Below are 22,447 nucleotides of genomic sequence, written 5' to 3' on the forward strand. Positions count from 1 at the left end.
ATAACATACTGACCCCAGAATTTTTGCACAGTCATCATAGTACTTCATGGAGTTCTTGACAAAGCTGAAGCCATTTACGTCACAGACGTACGACTGGCCATTGGCACGAAGCAGGTCAAATCCACACACAGTTTGCTATAAATGAAAAATTGCCTTCAGTTTACTGTAATAATAATAATAATAACAACAATCAGATTGTTAATATTTACATTTTCAATGCAGGGGGAGATTCTAATTCCTGACCAAATTATAATGCATTTCTGGCTGTAATGAACAGAATCATGAGTTAATTACACTGTTTTCAGCATTATCGTTTACCTTAAAAGCCAAGCAGACTTTCCATGCGATGAGTTTCTCTCTGGCATTGAGGATGACTGGATACCGTACTTCTTTCCCCTCGCTGTCTCGTTCCACCTTCCCATCCAGCGCAGGGGATTTACGGGCCTCTGCATGTGCGTAGTCAGGACCTACAGTATACACCTGATGTCAACAAACACAAACAAAAGCATATTAAAGAGTGCTTATTTAATAAGCAATCAAGCAGTAGCTGTGCTTACATAGAACATCTATGCTGCATCTATCTATCTACCAAGAGGAGGCCTCAGGTAAGACCCAGGAACTCCTCGAGGGACTCGGCTGGCCTGGAAACGCCTTGGGATCCCCCCAGAGGAGCTGGAGGAAGTGTCTTGGGAGAGGGAAGTCTGTAGTTCTGTCCTAAGACTGCTGCCCCTGCTACATGGCCCCGGATAAGCGGATGAAAATGACATGACGTTTACGACCAAAATAATAGTGATTGTGATTTTTCCAATAATCGAGCAATCTCGATTCGACCATCTAGACCAGGGGTCTCAAACTCAATTTACCTGGGGGCCGCAGGAGGCAAAGTCTGGGTGAGGCTGGGCCGCATAAGGGATTTCACAAAAAAAAAGTCCTCAAATGTCATTATTAACTGTTTTAATTATTTCTTCTGAACATGAAGTGTCCTGAACATTAATAGAACATTGAGTGAAGATTATGAACAGTTCTTCTGAACATGGCATCTTTTGCCTACTTCTTGCTGCCAGAGACTTGACAGCGCTTCTTCTCACAAATCTGAACCACATTTGGCTTTAGAGCGGAAGCAGTTGAGACCCTCAGTATGGCTTGAAGATGATCATCATTAAGTCTAGACCTGTACTTTGACTTATTGAAGTCCAAGGGAAAAAAGTGGGGGAACTCACTCAAAACTTCCATTCCCTCACCTAAAAAAAAAGGCGTATATATGTATAAATAAAACACCCCCACCCCACTCCAGTCACATCAGTCTGTACCAGTCTGTATCTACCTATAATATCAATATATATAAGATGCAGGGCAGGCACGTGCACACATAGGGCTCAACCTGTGCAGAGCACATGCCCTTTTTAGTCTTGCATAGAAAGTGCCCTTCCAAAATGATCAAAAGTGCCCCCGCGACGCGACACAATCCTCGGTCCCGCCCTTCAGTAGGCGCGCGATAACACCGCTCTTGAGTACGCGCGCGACAACACAGCTGATCAGAACGTGCGCGACAACGCGCATTGAGTGACAAGCGCGCTGTGTACGGATAGAATCAGCGGAGCGGGGAGCTCTCTCTCTCTCCCCGCTCCGCTGATTCTGTCAGAGTACAGCGGTCGGCGCGGGCCACAAAATATTGCACTGAGGGCCGCAAATGGCCCGCGGGCCGCGAGTTTGAGACCCCTGATCTAGACGATCTTAATCCAGCATTTCTACGATTCTGTCAATCATATTTTCAAGTTCAGGAGAGAAGAAAAGGCGGCTGCACGAGTCTTTTCATTGTTTCACATACGTAGCTCAGTGACATTGACACCTCCAAATGATTTTGAATGAGTCACATACTGTATTTATAAGGTATAATTCCCCTAAAAATGTCATTTTTGTCTTCATATAATGATGTTTTCGCAGCCGGGAAATAACACATGACGTGAGCTGTTATCACAAGCTGTTATCAGGGTGCGCGTCTACTTTAGTGAACAGAACCTGCATATGTTGCGAGTAACAGGTAATACAGTTGTAAATAATATTCAGTTTGTGGCACAGAGTGATCATTTGGGAGCCGCGCGAAAAGTATGAACAAGCACTTAGCAATCAGAATGAAACCGAAAGTGTGCACTTCATTTAAACGATCATATCGCATTTTAGAGTTATGATTACGACTTGCATTTGATCTGTTTTTTCTTTCATAGTGAACCCACAGTTGTGCATAAAAATAAATGTTTACAATGTCAGTATAACTACTCTAACCTATATATTGTTGAATATAATCTGATAATGGCAAATGTCTGATTTTACCGGTGAATAAATTTGTCTAATATGACAGATAGCAAGCATATATCTCAAACATAATAATTCATAATCTGAATTATCATAAGTAGAATAGAATTATTTATATAAACCAGTAGACCTACACATAATATTATTATCGATGTTGTGCCATATGTTTGTTTTTACCATACCTTTATTTTGCATCTACAGAATCGTGATCTTTATTTTAAGCAAAAAAATCGCGATTCTCATTTTACCCAGAATCGTGCAGCTCTAATACATTGGTGTGAAAAGTGTTTGCCCCCTTCCTGATTTCTTTATTTTCTTTGCATGTATGTCACCCTTTAATGTTTCAGATAATTAAAAAAATAATAATAGTCAAATATAGCACAAGCAAACATCAAACGACAGCCTCTGTTAAAGAAAATGCCGGCTGAGATACCTTCACATCCGTTCCATCAGTAGGCATGAACTCCTCATAAATGTAGGATCCAGTCTTTCTGACATTACTCTCAGGAGAATAGACACTACTTCTGCTGCCGATCTGAAACAGATCAAACGTGAACAGAAATGAGCCAAAACACCACAAGACAAATGGCCAAATTTTCAACAAAGCAAAAGTTTAGACAAGCCCTCAAAAGCTCAGAGACTGATTTGTGTGAGTGTGCTTTATGTAAACGTATTTTCCATTCACTAATACGGCAACATGATCCTATTAACTGATGAAAATGAAAAAATTAATGAAATGAAAAAAACATAAGTGACAGTAAGCGGACAGTGTTGATATGCCTCATGCAATAATCAGCTCACATATACATTCACACGTTCAACATTCATTTAAAAGCGCACCTGACATGAAGAGCCAACTTAAAGGAACAGTTCACCTAAAACTGAAAATTATCTCATCATTGGAATAAATGGATATGAACAAAATATAAATTCGGCCAAAATCATTCATTCATTAATTTTCTTGTCGGCTTAGTCCCTTTATTAATCCAGGGTCGCCACAGAGGAATGAACCGCCAACTTACCCAGCAAGTTTTTACGCAGCGGATGCCCTTCCAGCCACAACCCAACTCTGGGAAACATCCACACACACATTCACACACACTCATACACTACGGACAATTTAGCCAACCCAATTCACCTGTACCGCATGTCTTTGGACTGTGGGGTAAACCGGAGCACCCGGAGGCAACCCATGCGAATGCTAGGAGAACATGCAAACTCCACACAAAAACGCCAACTGAGCCGAGGCTCGAACCAGCGACCCAGCGACCTTCTTGCTGTGAGGCGACAGCACTACCTACTGCACCACTGCTTCTCCCTCGGCCAAAATCTTTACATAAACTTCTGAAAATTCCTTTATGAAACAACACTCACTGACAAAAAAACAAGTACAAATGAATTTTCACATTTCCTGACTACTACTGATGATTTTGAAGATGATGTCTAAATGAGCTGTGATTCAAAGTTATAGACAGATCACCTGTGTCAATATTTATATTGGGACATTAAAATCTTTTTTTAGAATGATTGGAAGTTTTTGTCCTAATTTGCATTACTATTCTGTATCATTATACAGTGGCATAAAATGGTTTTAAAATGAAAATAATATCACTTATCACACTAAATTACGTAATGTTAAATTGCACAACAAGAATTGTTGGTAACGCTCTATAATAACTACACACTATAAATCATTTATTAAGCATTAGCAAATAGTGAATTCATTATCTGTTAAGCATTAACTCTACATTAATAAGCGTTAATAAGGAGTTTATAACTGCAGTTACAAATTCTCTATTCTTGACATACAAACATGATTTATTTTTCATTACTAAATTAAATATCGCATTATTTACAAACCATTTGTATTTAAGAGGGTTTTTAGGATCATTCAGTTTGAGTTAGTAAATGATTAATAAACTATTAAAATCATCATTTATATATCTCATTATTCAGGCATATATTAATAGTTTCATCCAGTTTTGTAACCTAATCTAAAGTGAGGACTATTTATGCTTTTTAAATCCCTTATAAATGACAAATAAAGGCTCAGAATCAAATGAACAATAATCTTTGCAATCTTATCTTTAAACATTGCCAAATAACAGGAGTGTCAAAACACGACATGAAACTGGATAAAACAACAACAACGATATAATAATTGAACAATATAATAAGATGCAATGTTCAAACTCTACAGTGATTTTAGATGAGGTAGCAAAGATTTATTTTTCATATGAAGTGCAGTTTCATTTGTGTGTCTTTAAATGAATAGGAATGAATAACGTCATTTTCCTGTTAAGAATTTAACTTAGCCTTTTTTTTGTCATTTATTAGGGATTTATAAAGCATAAATAGTTCTCACTTTAGATTAGGTCACAAAACTGGACGTAACCATTAATATATGCCTGAATAATGAGATATATAAACAATGATTTCAATAGTTTATTAATCATTTACTAACTTAATCTGAATTATATTTTGTGCTTTTTTTGCCATAATAAAAAATATGTTTGTAGAGCTACTTATGTTCTGTTGTTATTAATATTTTAATAAACTTTAATATGTAAAACTGTCCGAGATAAGAACTAAAGCAAGTGATGCATCAAAGTTCGATAAAAAAAAAAACCTTGAATGGTTACAAAAATCCTTATAATTCTTAAAATAATTTATAAAAACAATAAAATAATTCGTTTTAAAATGTTGAATTGATATTAATGATATGAGGTAGTTGCGGAAACTTTCTACTTCTCCGTTTATACGTCCGTTTTTACGGCCAATTTCTTTTTGTACCCCCCCATCTTTTTAAAGAATATCACAACGGCAAACACAGCAAGTATAAAATTCTTGTCTGCTTCGCAAGGTGCGCGCACAGTCAGCTGAGGCGACAGGCGAAAGTATAAATCCAGCCTAAAACAAAGCCGTGGTTCATCAAAGTGATGCAAACAGCTGTCAAATCACAGAATGAATATGTGGATTGCAGGATCATGCAGATTAAACTGTCTTGTCTTGTCTTGTGAGTGAACTCTGACCCTGCTTTGTAAATGCTGCATCATCTGAAAGCAGATTCTGGAGATTTAAAGGTCCAGTGCTTTAAAATGTGCATTTTTTTATTCAAAATTGTACAACCTCAACTGAAACATAAAGACAGGGCAAGACATATAGTATAGGCATGCACAGTGTTTCTCAACTGGTGGGTCGCGACCCAAAAGTGGGTCGCAGCAACATTTTCAGTGGGTTGCAGAGCGTGTGGTCAAAAAAACAACAAATGTTTCATTTATAACTTATTTTGCTTATATAAGACTTTTATTTTGAAATGCACAAGCGACAACTGTACCATTTGACATGTGAAATTTAATTTAATTACAGCAACAAATTTGTTGAAGCGCAAGTACGACCCCGAATATTGATGACAAAAAAGGCTTAAAACCTCAGTGTGTCATATGTAGTGATGTGCTCTCACGAGAGCACTTTTAGAAACCAAACATTTGTCGTTTTTACTTTGTAATATTTCTATAATTTGAGACATTTTGTTAAATGACAATAATGAAATATTGTGTGTTTGTAAGTCTTGGTGATTTTCTTATGATTTATCTGTCACTACTTGTGTATGTTAACAAATAAATACAAATTAATTATAATTCCTAAAATTGTATTATAGCTCCTAAAAATTTGGCCCACGGGTTGATGACCATGTAAAAATGTGGGTCCCATGGCCAAACCAGTTGAGAACCCCTGCTCTAGCATATACCTGCCATTTAAAAAATAGCCAACAGTGTTTTGCATTAATCACAGCTGTGCAAGTGAGAGTGCATCAAAAGAAAAGCAAATGAGAAGTCTCTCATAGGGGGCAGGACACGTCAGATACTAGAGAGCATTTGATGTTTATAATGCAATGGATGTTTATATCTTATAAATGTGAATATTGTCACTGTTTTGTTGCACCCTAGATTATAGATATCCTAAGAACTTGGATTTTAATTTCACAGGACTTTTAATGCTGATTGAACCATCTGGCTTTGAGCAAATGTGCATGAAAATCCCCTTCGATTAATCATGCAGCTCTAATCAGCAGATATAGGAACCCACTCAACAGCTCAAACGTTAACGGAAATGTACATGAATTTTAAAAATCAGTAGGGATTGGTTGCGCAATTGAACAACACAAGTGTATTGCTTTTTATAACCACTGGTTTGTAAATACTTCTGATAAGAATCCTATGTAGAATGTGGTGTGTATTTGGATCCCACCTTGCGGAAGAGCCGCTGACTGCCTCCGCCTGCAGATGTTGGGTAGTAGATGTAGACATTGTGGTCTTCGGCACTCACTGGCTTCTCAACAAAAGGCTTCTGGAAAATCTCCCCATTCACCTCCACATGGTCCTCTCCCTCCACCAGGTTACATTCTAGAAAAAACATCACAGCAATGTCTGCATTTGTGTCCTGCTGGGATGTTTGTACTTCAAGTAATTTTTTCATCACAAGATGGCCGTGTACCTTCTCTTGAAAAAGAAAAAATAATTGATGAAGCCACTGCATATTAATGACAATATGTAAAAAGCTGTATTTTAAAGTTATACAATTTGCTGATTTATATATTTATATTATCTCAAATGTTACAAAGAATGTTTAAATCCAGAGAAATAACAGGCCGTGTGCTTTGTCATCAAGCTAATAATGTCACACAGCCTCGATTTCCAGTATGGTTTTATAAAAATCAGGGAAATGCCAAATATGCTTTAATATCTTGTGCACTTTATTAGTATCATTCTAGTAATTGCTTCAACGCTCTTGTTTGGTTACGATGGCTTTAAGCCTTAAGGTTATTGCACACTGAATCCAAAATGTACGTCCCCAATTTTTGCATGTTAAAATATAAATTCGACTCAATTGTATTGACACACAGCCTCCGAAACCTTTGTCTATCAAAAAAAAAAAAAAAAAAAAAAACACACAATTAAACAGGTTTGATTTGAAAAACTCTGAAAAACTGACTTTTGGTGTGTGTGTTTGTCTGTTTTGCATGTGTCTGCCTGTATTGTTTTGCAAATTATTTCACAATGGATTAATCAATATGCATCAGACTCGGTGTGCGAGGTTTGTGTGAGTGACTAACTATTTGAATTTTAAAATATGTCTACATAATTTTCACACGTCAGTATGCAGAGACCTTATTTTCTATTTCATACTACTCTTACGTCACATCCAATGAGCAAAGCAAAGCAAAGTATAACCACCCGTTATAAAAGCGTGTGCCAGAGCACTCACTAGCCCCTTCTCTTCTTTTTCCGCTTGTTTCTGTGTTTGTGTGATGCGTTGCATTTAGAAAAACCCTGTGTAACTGTGTATTTGTGTTGTTGCCCGTTTCTGTGTGTGCAAGTTATCCGTCCGTTATCTCATTCCATTTTCTCAGTTATGTTGTTTAAGAGGCTTGGACGAAGCAGACAGGTAAGAAGGTCACGTGACATACATTTTGCAACTCGTAGGACTACTCTTCTGTATAGTAAATTAGGTTAGGGGCGAGCGCCACCCCTTGTGCTTTTTGGATAGATAGAGTAGATAGTTAGAACTCGGAAGACTCTTCGCGTGTTTATTATTTTGTTTTCACATATTTAGTTAGTTAGATGCTTCTGAGGAGTTAGATATAGTTTGAGTTTTGTTCTTTTCATTTCTTTAGCGCCGCCCACGTCCCTTCCGCCAGCTCTCTTGTTTTTTTTCTTGTCTTTATTTGTCTCAGTGTTGTATATATTGTAAATTGTATATTTTTGCCTTAGTTAATTTTTCTTTATTTTGATTAATTCGTTGTTTATGTTCACATTTGGGTATTGCAAATAAAGTCACATATTTTTGGTATCTACTTTGGTTGTCTTTTGCACTTCATTCACTGTTTGTATAAAATTTATTTTAATTGCACATAAATGTCAATCCGGGCGAGGCAGTGGCGCAGTAGGTAGTGCTGTCGCCTCACAGCAAGAAGGTTGCTGGGTCGCTGGTTCGAACCTCGGCTCAGTTGGCGTTTCTGTGTGGAGTTTGCATGTTCTCCCTGCCTTCGGGTGGGTTTCCTCCGGGTGCTCCGGTTTCCCCCACAGTCCAAGGACATGCGGTACAGGTGAATTGGGTAGGCTAAATTGTCCTTAGTGTATGAGTGTGTGTGTGAATGTGTGTGTGGATGTTTCCCAGAGATGGGTATCCTTGGAAGGGCATCCGCTGCGTAAAAACTTGCTGGATAAGTTGTCTGTTCATTCCGCTGTGGCGACCGTGGATTAATAAAGGGACTAAGCTGACAAGAAATAAATGTCAAACCCCATTCCCTAGACTAACATCAGGGGGTTGTGACACTCACTCACACTACGCCTTTGTTTGTTATGAATATGCACCCTTTAATCAAAATCAAACACTGTACCTTTAATTGTTTTACTTTAATCTTGTCAGATTTAAAAAAAAACATTTTTTGTAACAATTACACTGCTTCATTTCACCTGGAAGTATTGTGATTCAAGTTCAATCCATCTGCCTCAGTCTGACAGCCTTTCATTCTTATTTCAGTTTTAACAAAAATTAGCATAAACATCAGGCGTCACATCCATTGATTCCACTATATTTCTCATCGACATGCCCACAAACCAGAAACTAGGGGCTTGAAGATATTAACTTTCGACTCCATAACACTTTTGTGGTGTGTTCAACTCATAAATACAATTTATCCAACATAACTTGAACAAAAGATTAGATCAGTGATGCAGGGTTGTTATCTTTAGCCTAAAAGGGATAATAGTTCGCCTAAAAATGCAAATTTACTCACTATTTACTCAACCACGATTGGTTTCAAACCTTGATGAGTTTCTTAATTCTATTAGGAAAAATATATTTGGAGGAATGTTAGAAAACGGCAAACACGGACTTTCATAGCAAGAAAAACAAATACTATTTAAGTCAGTGGGTCATCAGTTTCCAAAGTTGCTTCAAAATATTGTTTGCAAAAATTCTCATTTGTAACTTTAAACTTCTTTTATCATGTAGACCACATTATTTTTCATCATATTATTGCATTATCATTATTTCTCGTATCAGTTTCTGTACTTAAATACTGTTAGACTCCCCAGAAAAACAAAGCATGGTTTAATCAACTTTAATCTTTGCTCTGTTGTGTTTATGTATGCTTGTAATTTATCATATTTTACGCAGATGCACAATAAACTCCTACATGAGAACAGACCACTGCGATGTAGATAATCTAAACACATTATCTGATCTCTGGTGCCACAGGCTTGTTTTAATGTCGTCCAAACTAGGTCAGTGTGAGATTTAAGGGAGTTAACAAACCTTCTGGTTGGGCAGGATCTCTGTTCAGAACTGCAAATCGGGGGAGTTGTATTCCCTCATCCTTCAGGATCCGATACACCTCCCTCCTAAACACAAACACATTACAGCAGAATTTAAATCTTGGATAGGGGGGACATATTAATTATTTGAACTACAATCCATCTGTTTTTTACCATTGTACATGCAAAAATGTAATTAATGTTCTGCAAAGATGCTTCAAGAGCCATTGTTCAAATAGATGATTCTTTAATCTTCTGCTATATATCATTGACATTACTTAACATTAAATAAAAAGGTCAGCCTCTAAAAAAACCCTTTATTACCTAAAAGGTTAGTTCACCCAAAAAACAAAAATCCATCATTATCCCTGTATCATTCCAGTCCTAAAACACTTTTATTCTTCTTTAAACAACAAGGCAATGAGATTAGTTCTTGTTCATCAAGCTAGTATAGTCCAGATTTAAATGAGTTCTATGCATGGAAGCCAACTAATTTTTAAGTGAATAAAAATAACCTAAAATCATACAAACTAATTTTAGGATTTCTTTTCAAACATTTGAAGTGAAATCCTGTTTAAAAAGAACAAACTTTAAACTTTCTGATAAACTTTATTGTTTGTAAAAGCATTAAACACCATTAATTAATTGCATGATTCATATTTTTCAATGAATATGACAGGAGGCAGTTATGTTAACTATTAGGCTCCGTTTTATTATAAATATGCGAGCAGTGAAGATGACTGTGATATAAATATGTACACGATGCCTTTACATTTTTGGTGTTTGTTATGTTTAAGTTGTTACTATCAAAATTAAAAGAGGCAGTGCTTTATATCATGTTTTCGTTTTATTGTAAAGATTGGAAAACAATGTATCCAGGGTACGTGAATGACATTATAATGTAGGCTACACGTTCCATTTAAAGATTTACCCGACATGTCCTCGCATCCTCAGGATTTAGTTCTTACAAGGAAAGTTTGAAATTCAGAACTTTGTGTACTTGATATAGAGGAAAAAGCCTCAATCACACAGAATTTTTTGACACGAAGCAGAAGTTTTTTAAAACAAAAAATGGCCTGTTCCGCTTTTCCAAGTAGCAGAAGTCTTGTGTTTTAAACAGGGGCATTTAAAATAGTTTAAAAACACAGGCATTTAAGTTCCAATTGAATTTTAAAACAGTCAATGCCAATAACAAACAAAAATTGTCTGCATGTTGGATTCTAAGTGGACTGCAAAAAATGCCAAAATACAGGCATTGCAGATATGGAAAATGGAAAATTATAGTAATAATAATAATAATAATAATAATAATAATAATAATAAAGTATTGAACACAAATAATTGTACTCATTGTAAAGTTGTATTGCTGTGAGTTGAGAACATTAATTATAAGGTAGAAATAATTTTGCTCAGTGCTCCTTTACATTCATCCAGTTGCTAAGATAGTCCAGTCCAGACATCCCAAGTCTCCCGGAAGTTGCGGGAAAATCCCGCAAATGCACAGAGACTCCCGGATGCCCGCAAATGAATGATAATTTCCCGGAAATCGTGCGTCTCCCGCCAGGTTCTTAAATACGTTGCACACCCCTCTCCATCGCATCCCTCCTAGCTCTTCAGATACGTCGCACGAAAACTCATCCCCACCGCTCTTTAGGTACGTCGCGCGCGGCGCAACTCACCCTAACCGCTCTTCAGGTACGTCTCACACGCACCTACTCAGATATGTCGCTCACTCCACCCCTGACACAGACACACACACACACACACACACACACACACACACACACACACACACACACACACACACACACACACACACACACAGACACACAGACACACAGACACACAGACACACAGACACACAGACAGACAGACAGACAGATACACACAATGCGCAGGAGCGACTCCCTTCAGATTCAACATGCATAATCGCTCTGGATAGCTTGGTGATGCGACATTAATTGTTTTATACTGAAACTTGCCTTCAAAAAGTGCTTCCTTGGTCTTATCCATATTTCTTTGCATGTTGAACACGTTCAACACAACAGGAAGTTAAAAAAAACCTAAAACTGCGTTAATTCCGTAAAAAAATTTGAACCCATTAAATATTTCAAATGAATCGCATGCGTTAACGCACAAATTTTGACAGCACTAACTATATATATATATTACTGTATATTTGAAGTGTTCAGTTTTTCTACTTACAAAGTCCGCCATGTAAATAGCAAGTGGGCCATGGAGTGACGCAACTGACTTTTAAAGGAAATGGGAGATGAGACTCTGATTGGCTTATACTCAAAACACACCTATAACTCATTAGGAGAATAAGCTCAACCCTGTTAGACCATGCACTGCGGAGCAGAGCGTATTTTCCCATCTTTAAAATAGCAAAAGTGGATTCGGGCACGCCCTTCGCTTCAGACTTTGTGCCTAGACCTTAAAAATAGAGCCCTTATAAACCAAAACAACCAGTCTGTGCAAGAACCTGAACATTATTTACATTATTATTAGCTTTAATCTACAGCTGGGGAAACAGTTCTCAGTGCATAGATGAGTGTAGTGAGAGAGAGCTTCTAGTCGTTTGATGATGTATGTGCAAAAAAGTCATGCCTGTTTTGCAAAAAATGCCCATCCTCACTCTCGTCACCTCATGCGTTAATGTCCATATTCCAAATAGTCAATATGCTGCTATTTGTATTATTCCTTTAACACCCCAAAATGAATGTATTTATTACGCTTGTGTTGTTAGTAGATCACGCATACCTGATTATCACTGCCTGTGCTTGTTTGTGACCTAATTTTCACTTAGTAGATTACACCAGTCAATTTGGAAACAAGCTGTTGTGTCCGAGTTCTTTCATTTGTGCCCTGTCAGTAAATCCCCCGCACAATTACAATCCCATCAGCGCATTTACATGACTGCACTCCTATCATTTCATGGAGAAATTAGCCACTATTCACTATATAATAACCATATTGTGATGGCAGACGTGAAGCTCACCTATCCTGAATGTAGTACTGAAGATCCAGATCATTGATGACAAATGGATTCCTCAGCTTCTCATAAGCCACAGCCTTATCAAGTGGGAAACCTGTGAAAACAGACAATAAACGCTGCTAATAAATACTGTTCTGATGTGTGAAAATATCAACAGGGAATGAACAGTAACATTTTAGTTTAAGGTAGAGTTCTCACTATTTACTAGAAATTGATTTCCTGCCTATTCATAAGATATTGGCTGTTTATTTGTATCTATAATCACATGAACCGTGAAGTGTAAAACAGCATTAGCTAATTAATTAATAAATAATGTTGAAGTATCGCCCATTGTTTTTGATTCTCAGGTTAACTCGATGACAATGTATTGTAAAGTGTACTTACATATTTCATATTATTTTACAAATATATGCACACTTTAAAGTCCTCATTTACTGTTCTGTTCTTCTGGAATGAGTCAAATAATTTCATCACCTGATTTGCTAGTAGTTTGCTTGTTTACGATTGATGTTTACAATAAATTACGTGTATATAACCACAAAGGTTTTTTTACTGCGCACACAAACTGTAAAATTACGTGTATATATCAGAATTTATCTTTGTTTTACACATATAAAATCAGTTTTTTCTGTTCTGTATAATGCTATTTAAAAGGTTTGAAGTGGAGTGATGGAAAACAAAGCATCTTTATAATGTCTGTAAAAAGGTACATAAATATTGCATACTTTTTTTTATTTAATAATAAAAGATGATATCTAAACTGGTGCAACTTATTTCTTTCCCTTATTTTCTTTCTGATTTATCCCAATGGACCATTCATAATTTCTTCTCCCAGAAAAATGTAATACAGATGGCCAAAAAAGAGGTATAAATACTCATAAGGAATATATAAAGAATAAAAAATAAATAAATAAATCAAAAATCTAAATGTAATCTAATGGAATGGAACTAATGGACTTGGTTTCTGGAAAAAACACTATTTTTTATTTATTATATTATTTCATTAGGTAACAGAGAGAATACCACTAACCTTTGGAATGGAAAGAAATGAGACAATCACAGAGCGGCCAGTTTTCCACCGTCTCATTCAGAATGACTTCCTCTTCAAACGTAACCACAGTGATGTATTTGAACAGACTCAGTCTCTCCAGAATCTCCTTCATAGGTTTGGACTTTGACTTCTTGGACATGGCACAGATACCCACCACTATCTGTCTCTCTGGGGGCTGCAGATACAACACGTGCAATTAATATTTACCTAAAATTCATTAGATTTGTTTAAAGAAACACTCCATTTTTGGAAATAGGCTCATTTTAAAAATATCCTAGGAGTTAAGCAGTTGAGTTTTACCATTTTTGAATCCATGCAGCCATTTTCCAGGTCTGCCGGAAACACTTTTAGCTTAGCATAAATCATTGAATCAGATTAGACCATTCTTGCTGTGTCTTTTTCCTTCTCAACACTGCAATTTGACCTGGTGCTACCATACTCAGATGCAACTTACATAAAAAAAAAAACTAATATATATATATATATTTTATTTTTTTATTTTTTTTTTTTCCGACTAGAATAAAAGCGTTTTTTTTTTTTTAAAACAGTTTTAAGGACAAAATCATTAGGCTATATTTTTTCAATAGTCTACTGAACAAACCATCGTTATGCAATAACTTGCCTAATTACCCTAACCTGCCTAGTTAACCTAATAAACCTAGTTAAGCCTTTAAATGTCACTTTAAGCTGTATAGAAGTGTCTTGAAAAATATCAAGTAAAATATTATTTACTGTCATTTTGGTAAAGATAAAATAAATCAGTTATTAGAAATGAGTTAGTAAAACTATTATGTTTACAAATGTGCTAAAAAAAAACTTCTCTCCGGTAAACAGAAACTGAGGGAAAAAATAAACAGGGGGCTAATAGTTCAGGCTAATAATTCTGACCTCAACTGTGTGTGTGTATATATATATATATATAAATATATTAATATATTTCGGAAGAGATGTTAAACTGAGGTCCTGACTCTCAGTGGTCGTTAAAAATCCCAGGATGTTCTTCGAAAAAGAGTAGGGGTTTCACCCCGGCATCCAGGCTAAATTTGCCCATCGGCCGCTGTCCATCATGGCCTCCTAAACATCCTCATATTGTAATTGACCTCATCACTCTGTCTCCTCTCCACCAATCAATTGATGTGTGGTCTGGCACAATAATGCAGCCGTCAAGTCATCCAGGTGGATACTGCACACTGGTGGTGGATAAGCAGATCCCCCCCATTGAGAAAAGCGCATTGAGAGTCTAGAAAAGCGCTATATAAAAGTAAGCATTTATTATTATTATTTATTACAATTATAAAGATAAAAATATTATTAGTTCTAACTAATGTAAACAATGTTGATCATGTTATTTCATGCTTGATTGTTCAATTTCTGTCCCTGAAAACCATAAAGCAATGTTTATTTAACTTTTATATAAATGAAACAAAGCAAAGATATGCTTGTAATGTATTATTTATTGTAATTTATTTATTATGTAATGTATTATTAAACTAAATGAATGAATTCATATGTTACTGTTTATTGTAGAAAAGCATACATACATACACAGGATACATTTTTAAAAACATCCATCAAAGTGCTCCAGGACGCATGGAAAACCTGGGCTTAATCCTCTAATCAAATCAGAAAATGCTGTGACTTACTGAAATGAATCAGTTTATGCGGCATGTTTTTAAAATGAAATGCGCTTGATGGAGTGGGATTGCATGGGAAGCGGGAATGCTAACACAGATGCTAAAGAAGAAGATTACCTGCACACCTCTTACCAGCCGGCTGAACTCAAAACCAATCATTCACCGTCCCTAAGAGGCAGCAAAAGAGCAGGCGTTTTCCACTTACCGAATCATATTCTGCATCATCTCTCTCTTCATCCTCTTCTTCCACGTTCTCATACAGACAATCATAGCCGAGGACTCTGCCTGGATCCAGCAGTTCATCTCCCTCGCCGTCATCAGCTCCAACAAAAAAGCGAGGGTGATCCAAGTCCTCGTGCACAGACATGTTCACTACAGACAGCTGTCAGCCACTCACAGAGTCCCGGCAGAGGTCAAACTGAAGGTTAGAGCTGGTAATATCCAGCCTCACAGCCCTCTTCCTGCTCCTCACAGACACTCATCTTCATCCTCTCCCTCTTTAACAGAGCACAAAAACACAACAACATTTTCAGAAGGGCTTTTCAGTGTTTCTAATAGAAGTCTCTAATGCCCTGTTTCCACTGAGCTATACAGTTCTGTACAATAGGATAGGGCTGGGCGATATTGTAAAAAAAAATATTACAATATCATGTTTTATATCATTCGATATTGATAATTATTGAATATTATTTAACAATATATTTAGGAATATTAGGATTTTATCTAACCACTTTAATTTAATTTACCAATATTACTAAGGCAAATAGTTTTAATAGTCAAAAACAAAAATATTTAAACAAAATGTCTGATATCTTTATATTAAAATAAACATAAGTGTTAAAGAGACTCCTAAACTTGATAAATAAAACGTTGCAAAGTGTGTGCGATGGTAAAGTAGATCTGTAACATCTGTAAGGTGTCAATAATAATGATACAATGAACCTCAAACTCTGTAAACAAAACTAATTATGTTGATCAAACCTAAGGGTGCTTTCACACCTGCCTTATTTAGTTCGATTGAATTGCACTAGAGTTCGTTTTCCCTTTTGCTACGGTTCGTTTGTGCAGGTGAGAATGCAGCAATCGTACTCGAGTGCGCACCAAAAGCGGACCAAATAAGCGTACCGAGACCTGCTTGAAGAGGTGGTCTCGGTAGGCTTTCAAACGAACCCTGGACAGTTCGTTTGTGGTGAGAATATGATCCATACTAAAACAGGTCCAACCACAAAAAGTACTGCGCCTTTTGGACTAATCCAGCAGCTGTAGGCCGATGCGCTGTGCATTATGGGATATGGAGGAAAAATATTTGTTGACAGCACTAAACCAACAGAGAGAGAGAGAGGGGAAAACATTACCAGATGGATCGTTGGTAATATTTCCGCAAGATGACCATGTTGCACTTTAGCTAAATTAATTCACGCCTCCTCCTGAAGTGACGAGCGATGCATTAAAACCCTGTTTACCAGCCACGACCGCGCTTCATTCTCAAAATGTATAGTTTGTCTAAAGCAGGCATACAATCAGTCAGCGCAGTCGTCCCTTCATAGTAAAAAGCGGCATTTTGTGTTTGCCTGTTTTGTTTACCTGCGGGAGTTCATTGGCATTTTCCCGCACGTGAATTCTGACCAATCAATAAGCAGTTTAGGAAATATGTTCAACAACATCTGGCCAATGAGAGATGTGGATTTTGTCAGATGACTGCATTTTGGTTCGTTTCAACTGGTTCGGACCAAAGCCAGCAGTGTGGTGTGAAAACAACCCAAAGACGGCAGAAGATGCAACAATGTATCATTTATTACCCTTGGTGCGGACCAAATGAAGCGGACTACAGATGTGAAAGCACCCTAAGCTTTCAAATAAAGGAACTAGCCCTTATTACTCAAATACATTATGCAGCATTACAAATTGTAAAGTTGAATGACAATATTACAACTATGCTAAAAACTCTTTCAGATGGGACGCTAGTGGCTGGGATGCACAAGAAAAGAAACCAAAAAGTCACTCTGGCGACATCCTTTACAATCTCGTCACTGCTGCTATACGGCACAACTTTCGCATGTCTTGTTATTTTGACCTGAAGTGACAAGCGCGAGGGCGTGGTTTCCTTCACCATTTTCTATGCCGTCTCTCGTAACTAGGCGGCTATCAACCGTTTTCTTAGAGGATGACAACCGGACAAACCATTGCTGCAGTTCAGATGCAAGTTTATGGAAAAGAGTGAAAAGCACTGCAGTGTTTTGGTGCGTCGTGTTTGTCTGACGTAATTAGTCTGCCGTTATTACGGATATGTGTAATTTCCATACAAAGTGTGAACCAGATTGATTAGTTCTACTTGCATGAATCACGGTGTGCTCAACGCATTCAGAAAAGTACAGATGTTTTTTAACTAGGTGGGTATACATAGAAATGCCTGTGTCACATGTACGCCGTTTGCACACCATGTGCACATCACTCCTTATTTGCGCACACAAGTTGCCCGTATCCATTGGAAATAGCAAACTTACACCATAAGCTTATTGGCATTCCTTCCAAGGCACACACTCAGCAGACACATTTCGATAAAACTACAGCCTTCATACCAAAACTTCAAACCAAACTTTTTTTTTTTTTTAATAGTTATTGACAATGTAGTTCGGTCAATACATATCAATACCGATTTTATTGCCCTGCCCTACAATAAGGTGCGCTATTGGTTTACAGAGAATCGTCACCAGTGGGTGCCACAAGCCAGGAGAAAGACAACAATAAAAGTGCCATTTTTAAATTTACACTACTTGATAATACAAATAATAAGACACGGTCAACCCAAACCTTGTCTTCTTGTCACAAAAGCCACATACCAAGAGGCAAGAACAGAATCAGCTGAATGTTATTTATTGTGGTTTACGAGGGCGTCTAAAAGCGTGAGGAAAGCATGGGTCATTTCGCTTTCTCTATTTGCATGTGCTCATAGTGCGTTTATATTTTAAAGGGGTGGTCCACTATGATTTCATATTTTAAACTTTAGTTGATGTGTAATGTAGCTGTGTGAACATAAACAACATCTCTGAATGTAAAAAGTTTTAAGTTTAATGCTAAGGGAGACCTTGGTTTTTACAGAGTTAGCTTAGCAAAGCCTACAATGAACGAATTTTGGGGACTACAAAAAATACTTGCGCCCCGTGTGAGATCACAAAGGTTTGTTTACTGCGCACACAAACTGCGCAGCTGAGGGCTGTTGCCAGAGGCGCTGTAACAATACAGCAGAAATGAAGCTAACAATGCGTCCAAACACTGCTGTTTCCACAGAGAGTCTTCTGTTTCTGTATTTGGGCTTCCAAAGGACACGACACAAAGAGAAGTGCTTACAGTTCAATATTAATTATGTTCCAGAGAATTATAAAATACACAGCAAGCATGATTTGACAAAACAGCTTCCAGAATCTCTCCTATTCAATGCTGGATTCGGCTAAAATCTCCTCAAAGTAGAAGCTGTGCACTACAACCTTTAAGCGCTTTTATTTGTTAAAATTGATCATGACATGTACGGTGTCTAACGTTAACGGTATGCTGTAGCAACGATATAAACAATAGGAAATACTGCTTTGCGCCACAAACGATTTAGCTACAAATTCATATTTATCAGTCAAACTGCTGTAAGCACACACACACACACACTCCACCAGCACGTTCGTGTTTTATGTGTGTGCGCGACTGCACTGATTGTCTTTAGGCAGCTTTTCTATGCGTTTCACATCTCAGATAATGAAGTCGCAAGAGATATGTGGATGATTCATATTACTTACACCTGCATATTCCGGATATATGTGAAACACGTCGTGTAACGCGGTGAGTAAAAAAAAATACAGGATAGCTCACCTGACTCGTGATAAAAATAAAAAAATCATAAAAATAAATCAAGGCTCACACAGGTAGCATCCCACATCTTGTGCTTTATTCTTTTGCCACGATATATTACAGAAAATAACTTAGTCATTTTCATGTTAGCTGAGTAGCTGTGTATAATCACAGTGAGATATATGAAAAAATAACGCGATTTCCTTTAAGTGAAACATGAGCACACATTGCTTTGCATCTTATTAACACAACCAAGCCTTAAAATTACATTCTGGACCACCCCTTTAAACAATGATCTTGGGCTCCTGATAACTTTACTACTATAACTTTGGGCTCCTAATACCATAACTTTCTGTTATGTTTTCCACGCCTACTAAAGAGTACCATGTGGCATTGGAGAGACAAGCCTGATAATTGTAACCCATACCAAACCGTACTGTACCGAACTGAACTGTACCCTTTCAGTGGAAACAAGGCAGAATGTTCATCTAGGCTGCATTATTCAAGTCATTATTTGGATTTAAAAACCCTGGTATACTTCAAAAAAAGTCCTGTTTTGTTTTTCATTTGAGGGCAAAAACAGTTTGAAAACACTGAGTGATGGTATTGTTGTCGAACCATCTAACACCCCTGCACTGCAGTAGGCTGGGTTGTAAATGTGTCACACATGTATGCCCTAAATGCAGCTTTGGCAGTTGTGAGAACAGTACACATCTGGCCTCCTCCCTGAGAAGCCCCATCGCGGCACACCACATCTTAACATTGTTTTCTATTTGCAGCAGACAGGCAGAATAAATCAGTTTTTAGTACTTTAAAAGACATAGCGCAACATGGTGGCTCTTTACAGCTGGTGTGTGACCCCGTCTGAGTCTTTAAAATCTAGTTTTTCTTGTGTGTGTTCGTTTTATTTGCATTGGCGACTCCTAGAGGCAATTATGTTGAATTGCACACTCCAAAGTATCTTTGAGCCGTGCAATGGCAGCTGTATGAGACTGGATCATCCGCATGTCTAGCAGGTATATAAGGTTTCCATACCATGCAGTTGACCAGCCAAACATTAAAAGCGCAATTTGCAGCGATCGCCGGTTTTCCCAATGTAATCGGAGTGATCGACTTCTACATTGCTATAAAGGCGCCATCTGAAGACGAATCTGCATACGTGAATCGGAAACATTTCCATTCAGTAATTGTGCAAATAATCTGTAATGCTCAAATGTGATTGGGCAGATGATAGCACACATCGCTCCATCGCTGGGCAGCTGAAAAATAAAAAAATTCACCCCCTCACAGTTGTCATGAAGGGTAATTTTAGCTATATGAACCAAAATCGTTCTTTGTACCAGGCTGTAAACACCTTTTTTTTCTTGCTCTAAAGTTGGCATCTAACAGTGAGCTCAATTTGCTCTGTTATGGAGCCAGGACTAGCGGAACTTCGATGAATTGCAGTTTTTTCAGTTACTTCCATATTAGCTTTCTGAGGGAGAGCAGTAGGTTGCAACTTGCTCATAACCTGCACCTTTGCATTGGACATTTTCTTTTTTTTAATTCGTTCACTGTGTGATGTTCAGTCCCCACTCCGTTAACTGTTTCAGCTAACCTCTCAAACTCTATTTTTTTTTTTTTGTTATTAATTTCAGAAGACAAACTTGCAAATAACACAGTTTTTGTCCGGTCTACCTCCGATAGAAGCACCTCCAATTCACATTCTGTGAAGTTTCTCTTATTTCTCGCTCGCTTTTGCCATTGCTTTTTCATTTGGTTTTGCCAAAGTGGAGTCATTGCCATATTTTTATGGGGGAGGAAGCAGGAAGGGGTTTTGCACTTGTGCAAAAGAGCTCAGTTTCATGTAGATGCGTGGTTTTCCGCATACACAGTGTTTCATACATCTGAATTTTTTACTGCGTACTCAAATTTACACCTTTGTCCGTACACAATGTTTTAGTATTAATTCAACGCAAGTCTTTGTACATAAGGCCCCTGGTGTTTCGAAACACATTAGTCATGTGACAAGGGTGTTTCGAATCACCTTAAGCCTGGTTTATACTTCTGCGTCAAGTGACCGGCGTAACTCACGGTGCAGGCAACGCGAGCAGCTGTGCATTTATACTTCTGCAAGCTGTCTCTGTTGGTCTGCATTAACACTTCCGAAAGGCTAGTTGGCAGTGAGGTGTTAATGTTCCTCTGTGTCGAGTTTCTTCGCTTCTGTTTTGCTTTTCCTGAACACTTCCTGGATGTACAAGTGGCTCAAACTTGCTCATTTTGAGGCAGGAACCGGCGGACGTGCAACAACTTTAACCATGAGGTAAACACAGAACAAAACTTTCCATCCGGAGCTCCTTCACGGGACTCCACACTTGAAAACAATCGATCGCACCATTTGCGCGGCTTTCGGTCTTGCCCAGACTCGTCAGCGCTACCAAGCCAACCAATCACAGAGCTTGCGCTACGCGTTGTTGCGACCACGGCGAAGGGCTATGCGTTAGCGCCGTAGCATACGCCGGTGTTTGACGCAGAAGTATAAATCAGCCTTTAGTCACGCGACCTGGGTGTTTTAGATCATGCTTCGGTGAAGTGTTTCGAAACACTTGCGCTTCAGGATCTCGATACTGTGTCGAAACGTCACTTTAACGTCAGCCATCCAACTTTTTATGAGCTGCTTTGAACTGTCGAAAAAAGCTCAAGCTGACTTTTGTTTTGATCAGATTTAGTTTGAATTGTCATTTTAGTTAATTTTTTGATTTTGTTTGACATATACCGGGGTCTTTAGAGTGGAAACCAAATAATTACAATTAATTTTACTGCAGATTCATATTTAATAGACTAACAATTAGTCACAGGCTTTTCCATAGAGAATGAATTTAAAAATCATGACGCAATACTGTATCTGATGGTACAAACTCACCTCTACGATGGGTCACAATAATTTCCAGATGCCCACAAGTTCAAAGTTAGCAATGATTATCCTGCAAAAAAAAAAAAAAAAGATTTAAAATTAGGGTAAGTTATTTATTTGTTTTATTAATGCACACTAATAACAGGAAATAAAACCTCAAGCAAACCTTCAGATAGAACAGTTCAATAAAAATAAACTCATGACTAGATATGAGACGATAACCGTTTTTAAGGTATACCGCGGTTTGGAAAAGTCAAGGTTTTCTGTTAAACAATTTCTGTTATACTGCTCCTACAGAATACATAGGATTTTTCTTTATATATATATATATATATATATATATATATATATATATATATATATATATATATATATATATATATATATATATATATATAT

The 22,447-nt window shown here is 37.5% G+C and overlaps 3 protein-coding genes across 37 annotated transcripts in view; 1 reads left to right on the forward strand and 2 right to left on the reverse strand.

Annotated features, from left to right (window-relative positions):
- tln1 (talin 1) overlaps window positions 1-22,447 on the forward strand; it is a 1,269,505-nt gene that overhangs the window by 743,894 nt on the left and 503,164 nt on the right. The window lies entirely within an intron of this gene.
- The window catches only part of ppip5k2 (diphosphoinositol pentakisphosphate kinase 2), a 93,182-nt gene that overhangs the window by 66,917 nt on the left and 3,818 nt on the right, over window positions 1-22,447 (reverse strand). For all 35 annotated transcript variants that reach the window (XR_015500745.1, XR_015500742.1, XR_015500740.1 and 32 more), the window contains exons 2-10: window positions 22,058-22,118; window positions 15,524-15,815; window positions 13,664-13,859; window positions 12,637-12,727; window positions 9,637-9,722; window positions 6,565-6,719; window positions 2,747-2,848; window positions 319-480; window positions 14-135 (exon numbers count right to left, since the gene is read on the reverse strand). Coding sequence is in view for 24 of the 35 variants with exons in the window: in XM_087270085.1 (XP_087126211.1) it covers window positions 14-135; window positions 319-480; window positions 2,747-2,848; window positions 6,565-6,719; window positions 9,637-9,722; window positions 12,637-12,727; window positions 13,664-13,859; window positions 15,524-15,685 (1,076 nt within the window). In the remaining 11 variants the exon portion in view is untranslated. The remainder of the gene's footprint in view (window positions 1-13; window positions 136-318; window positions 481-2,746; window positions 2,849-6,564; window positions 6,720-9,636; window positions 9,723-12,636; window positions 12,728-13,663; window positions 13,860-15,523; window positions 15,816-22,057; window positions 22,119-22,447) is intronic.
- Window positions 1-22,447, reverse strand: part of sh2d4a (SH2 domain containing 4A) — a 209,872-nt gene that overhangs the window by 63,182 nt on the left and 124,243 nt on the right. The window lies entirely within an intron of this gene.

The sequence above is a fragment of the Danio rerio genome, chromosome 10, assembly GCF_052040795.2.
Source record: "Danio rerio strain M-AB ecotype USA chromosome 10, GRCz13ab, whole genome shotgun sequence".
NCBI classification, from domain to species: Eukaryota; Metazoa; Chordata; class Actinopteri; order Cypriniformes; family Danionidae; genus Danio; species Danio rerio.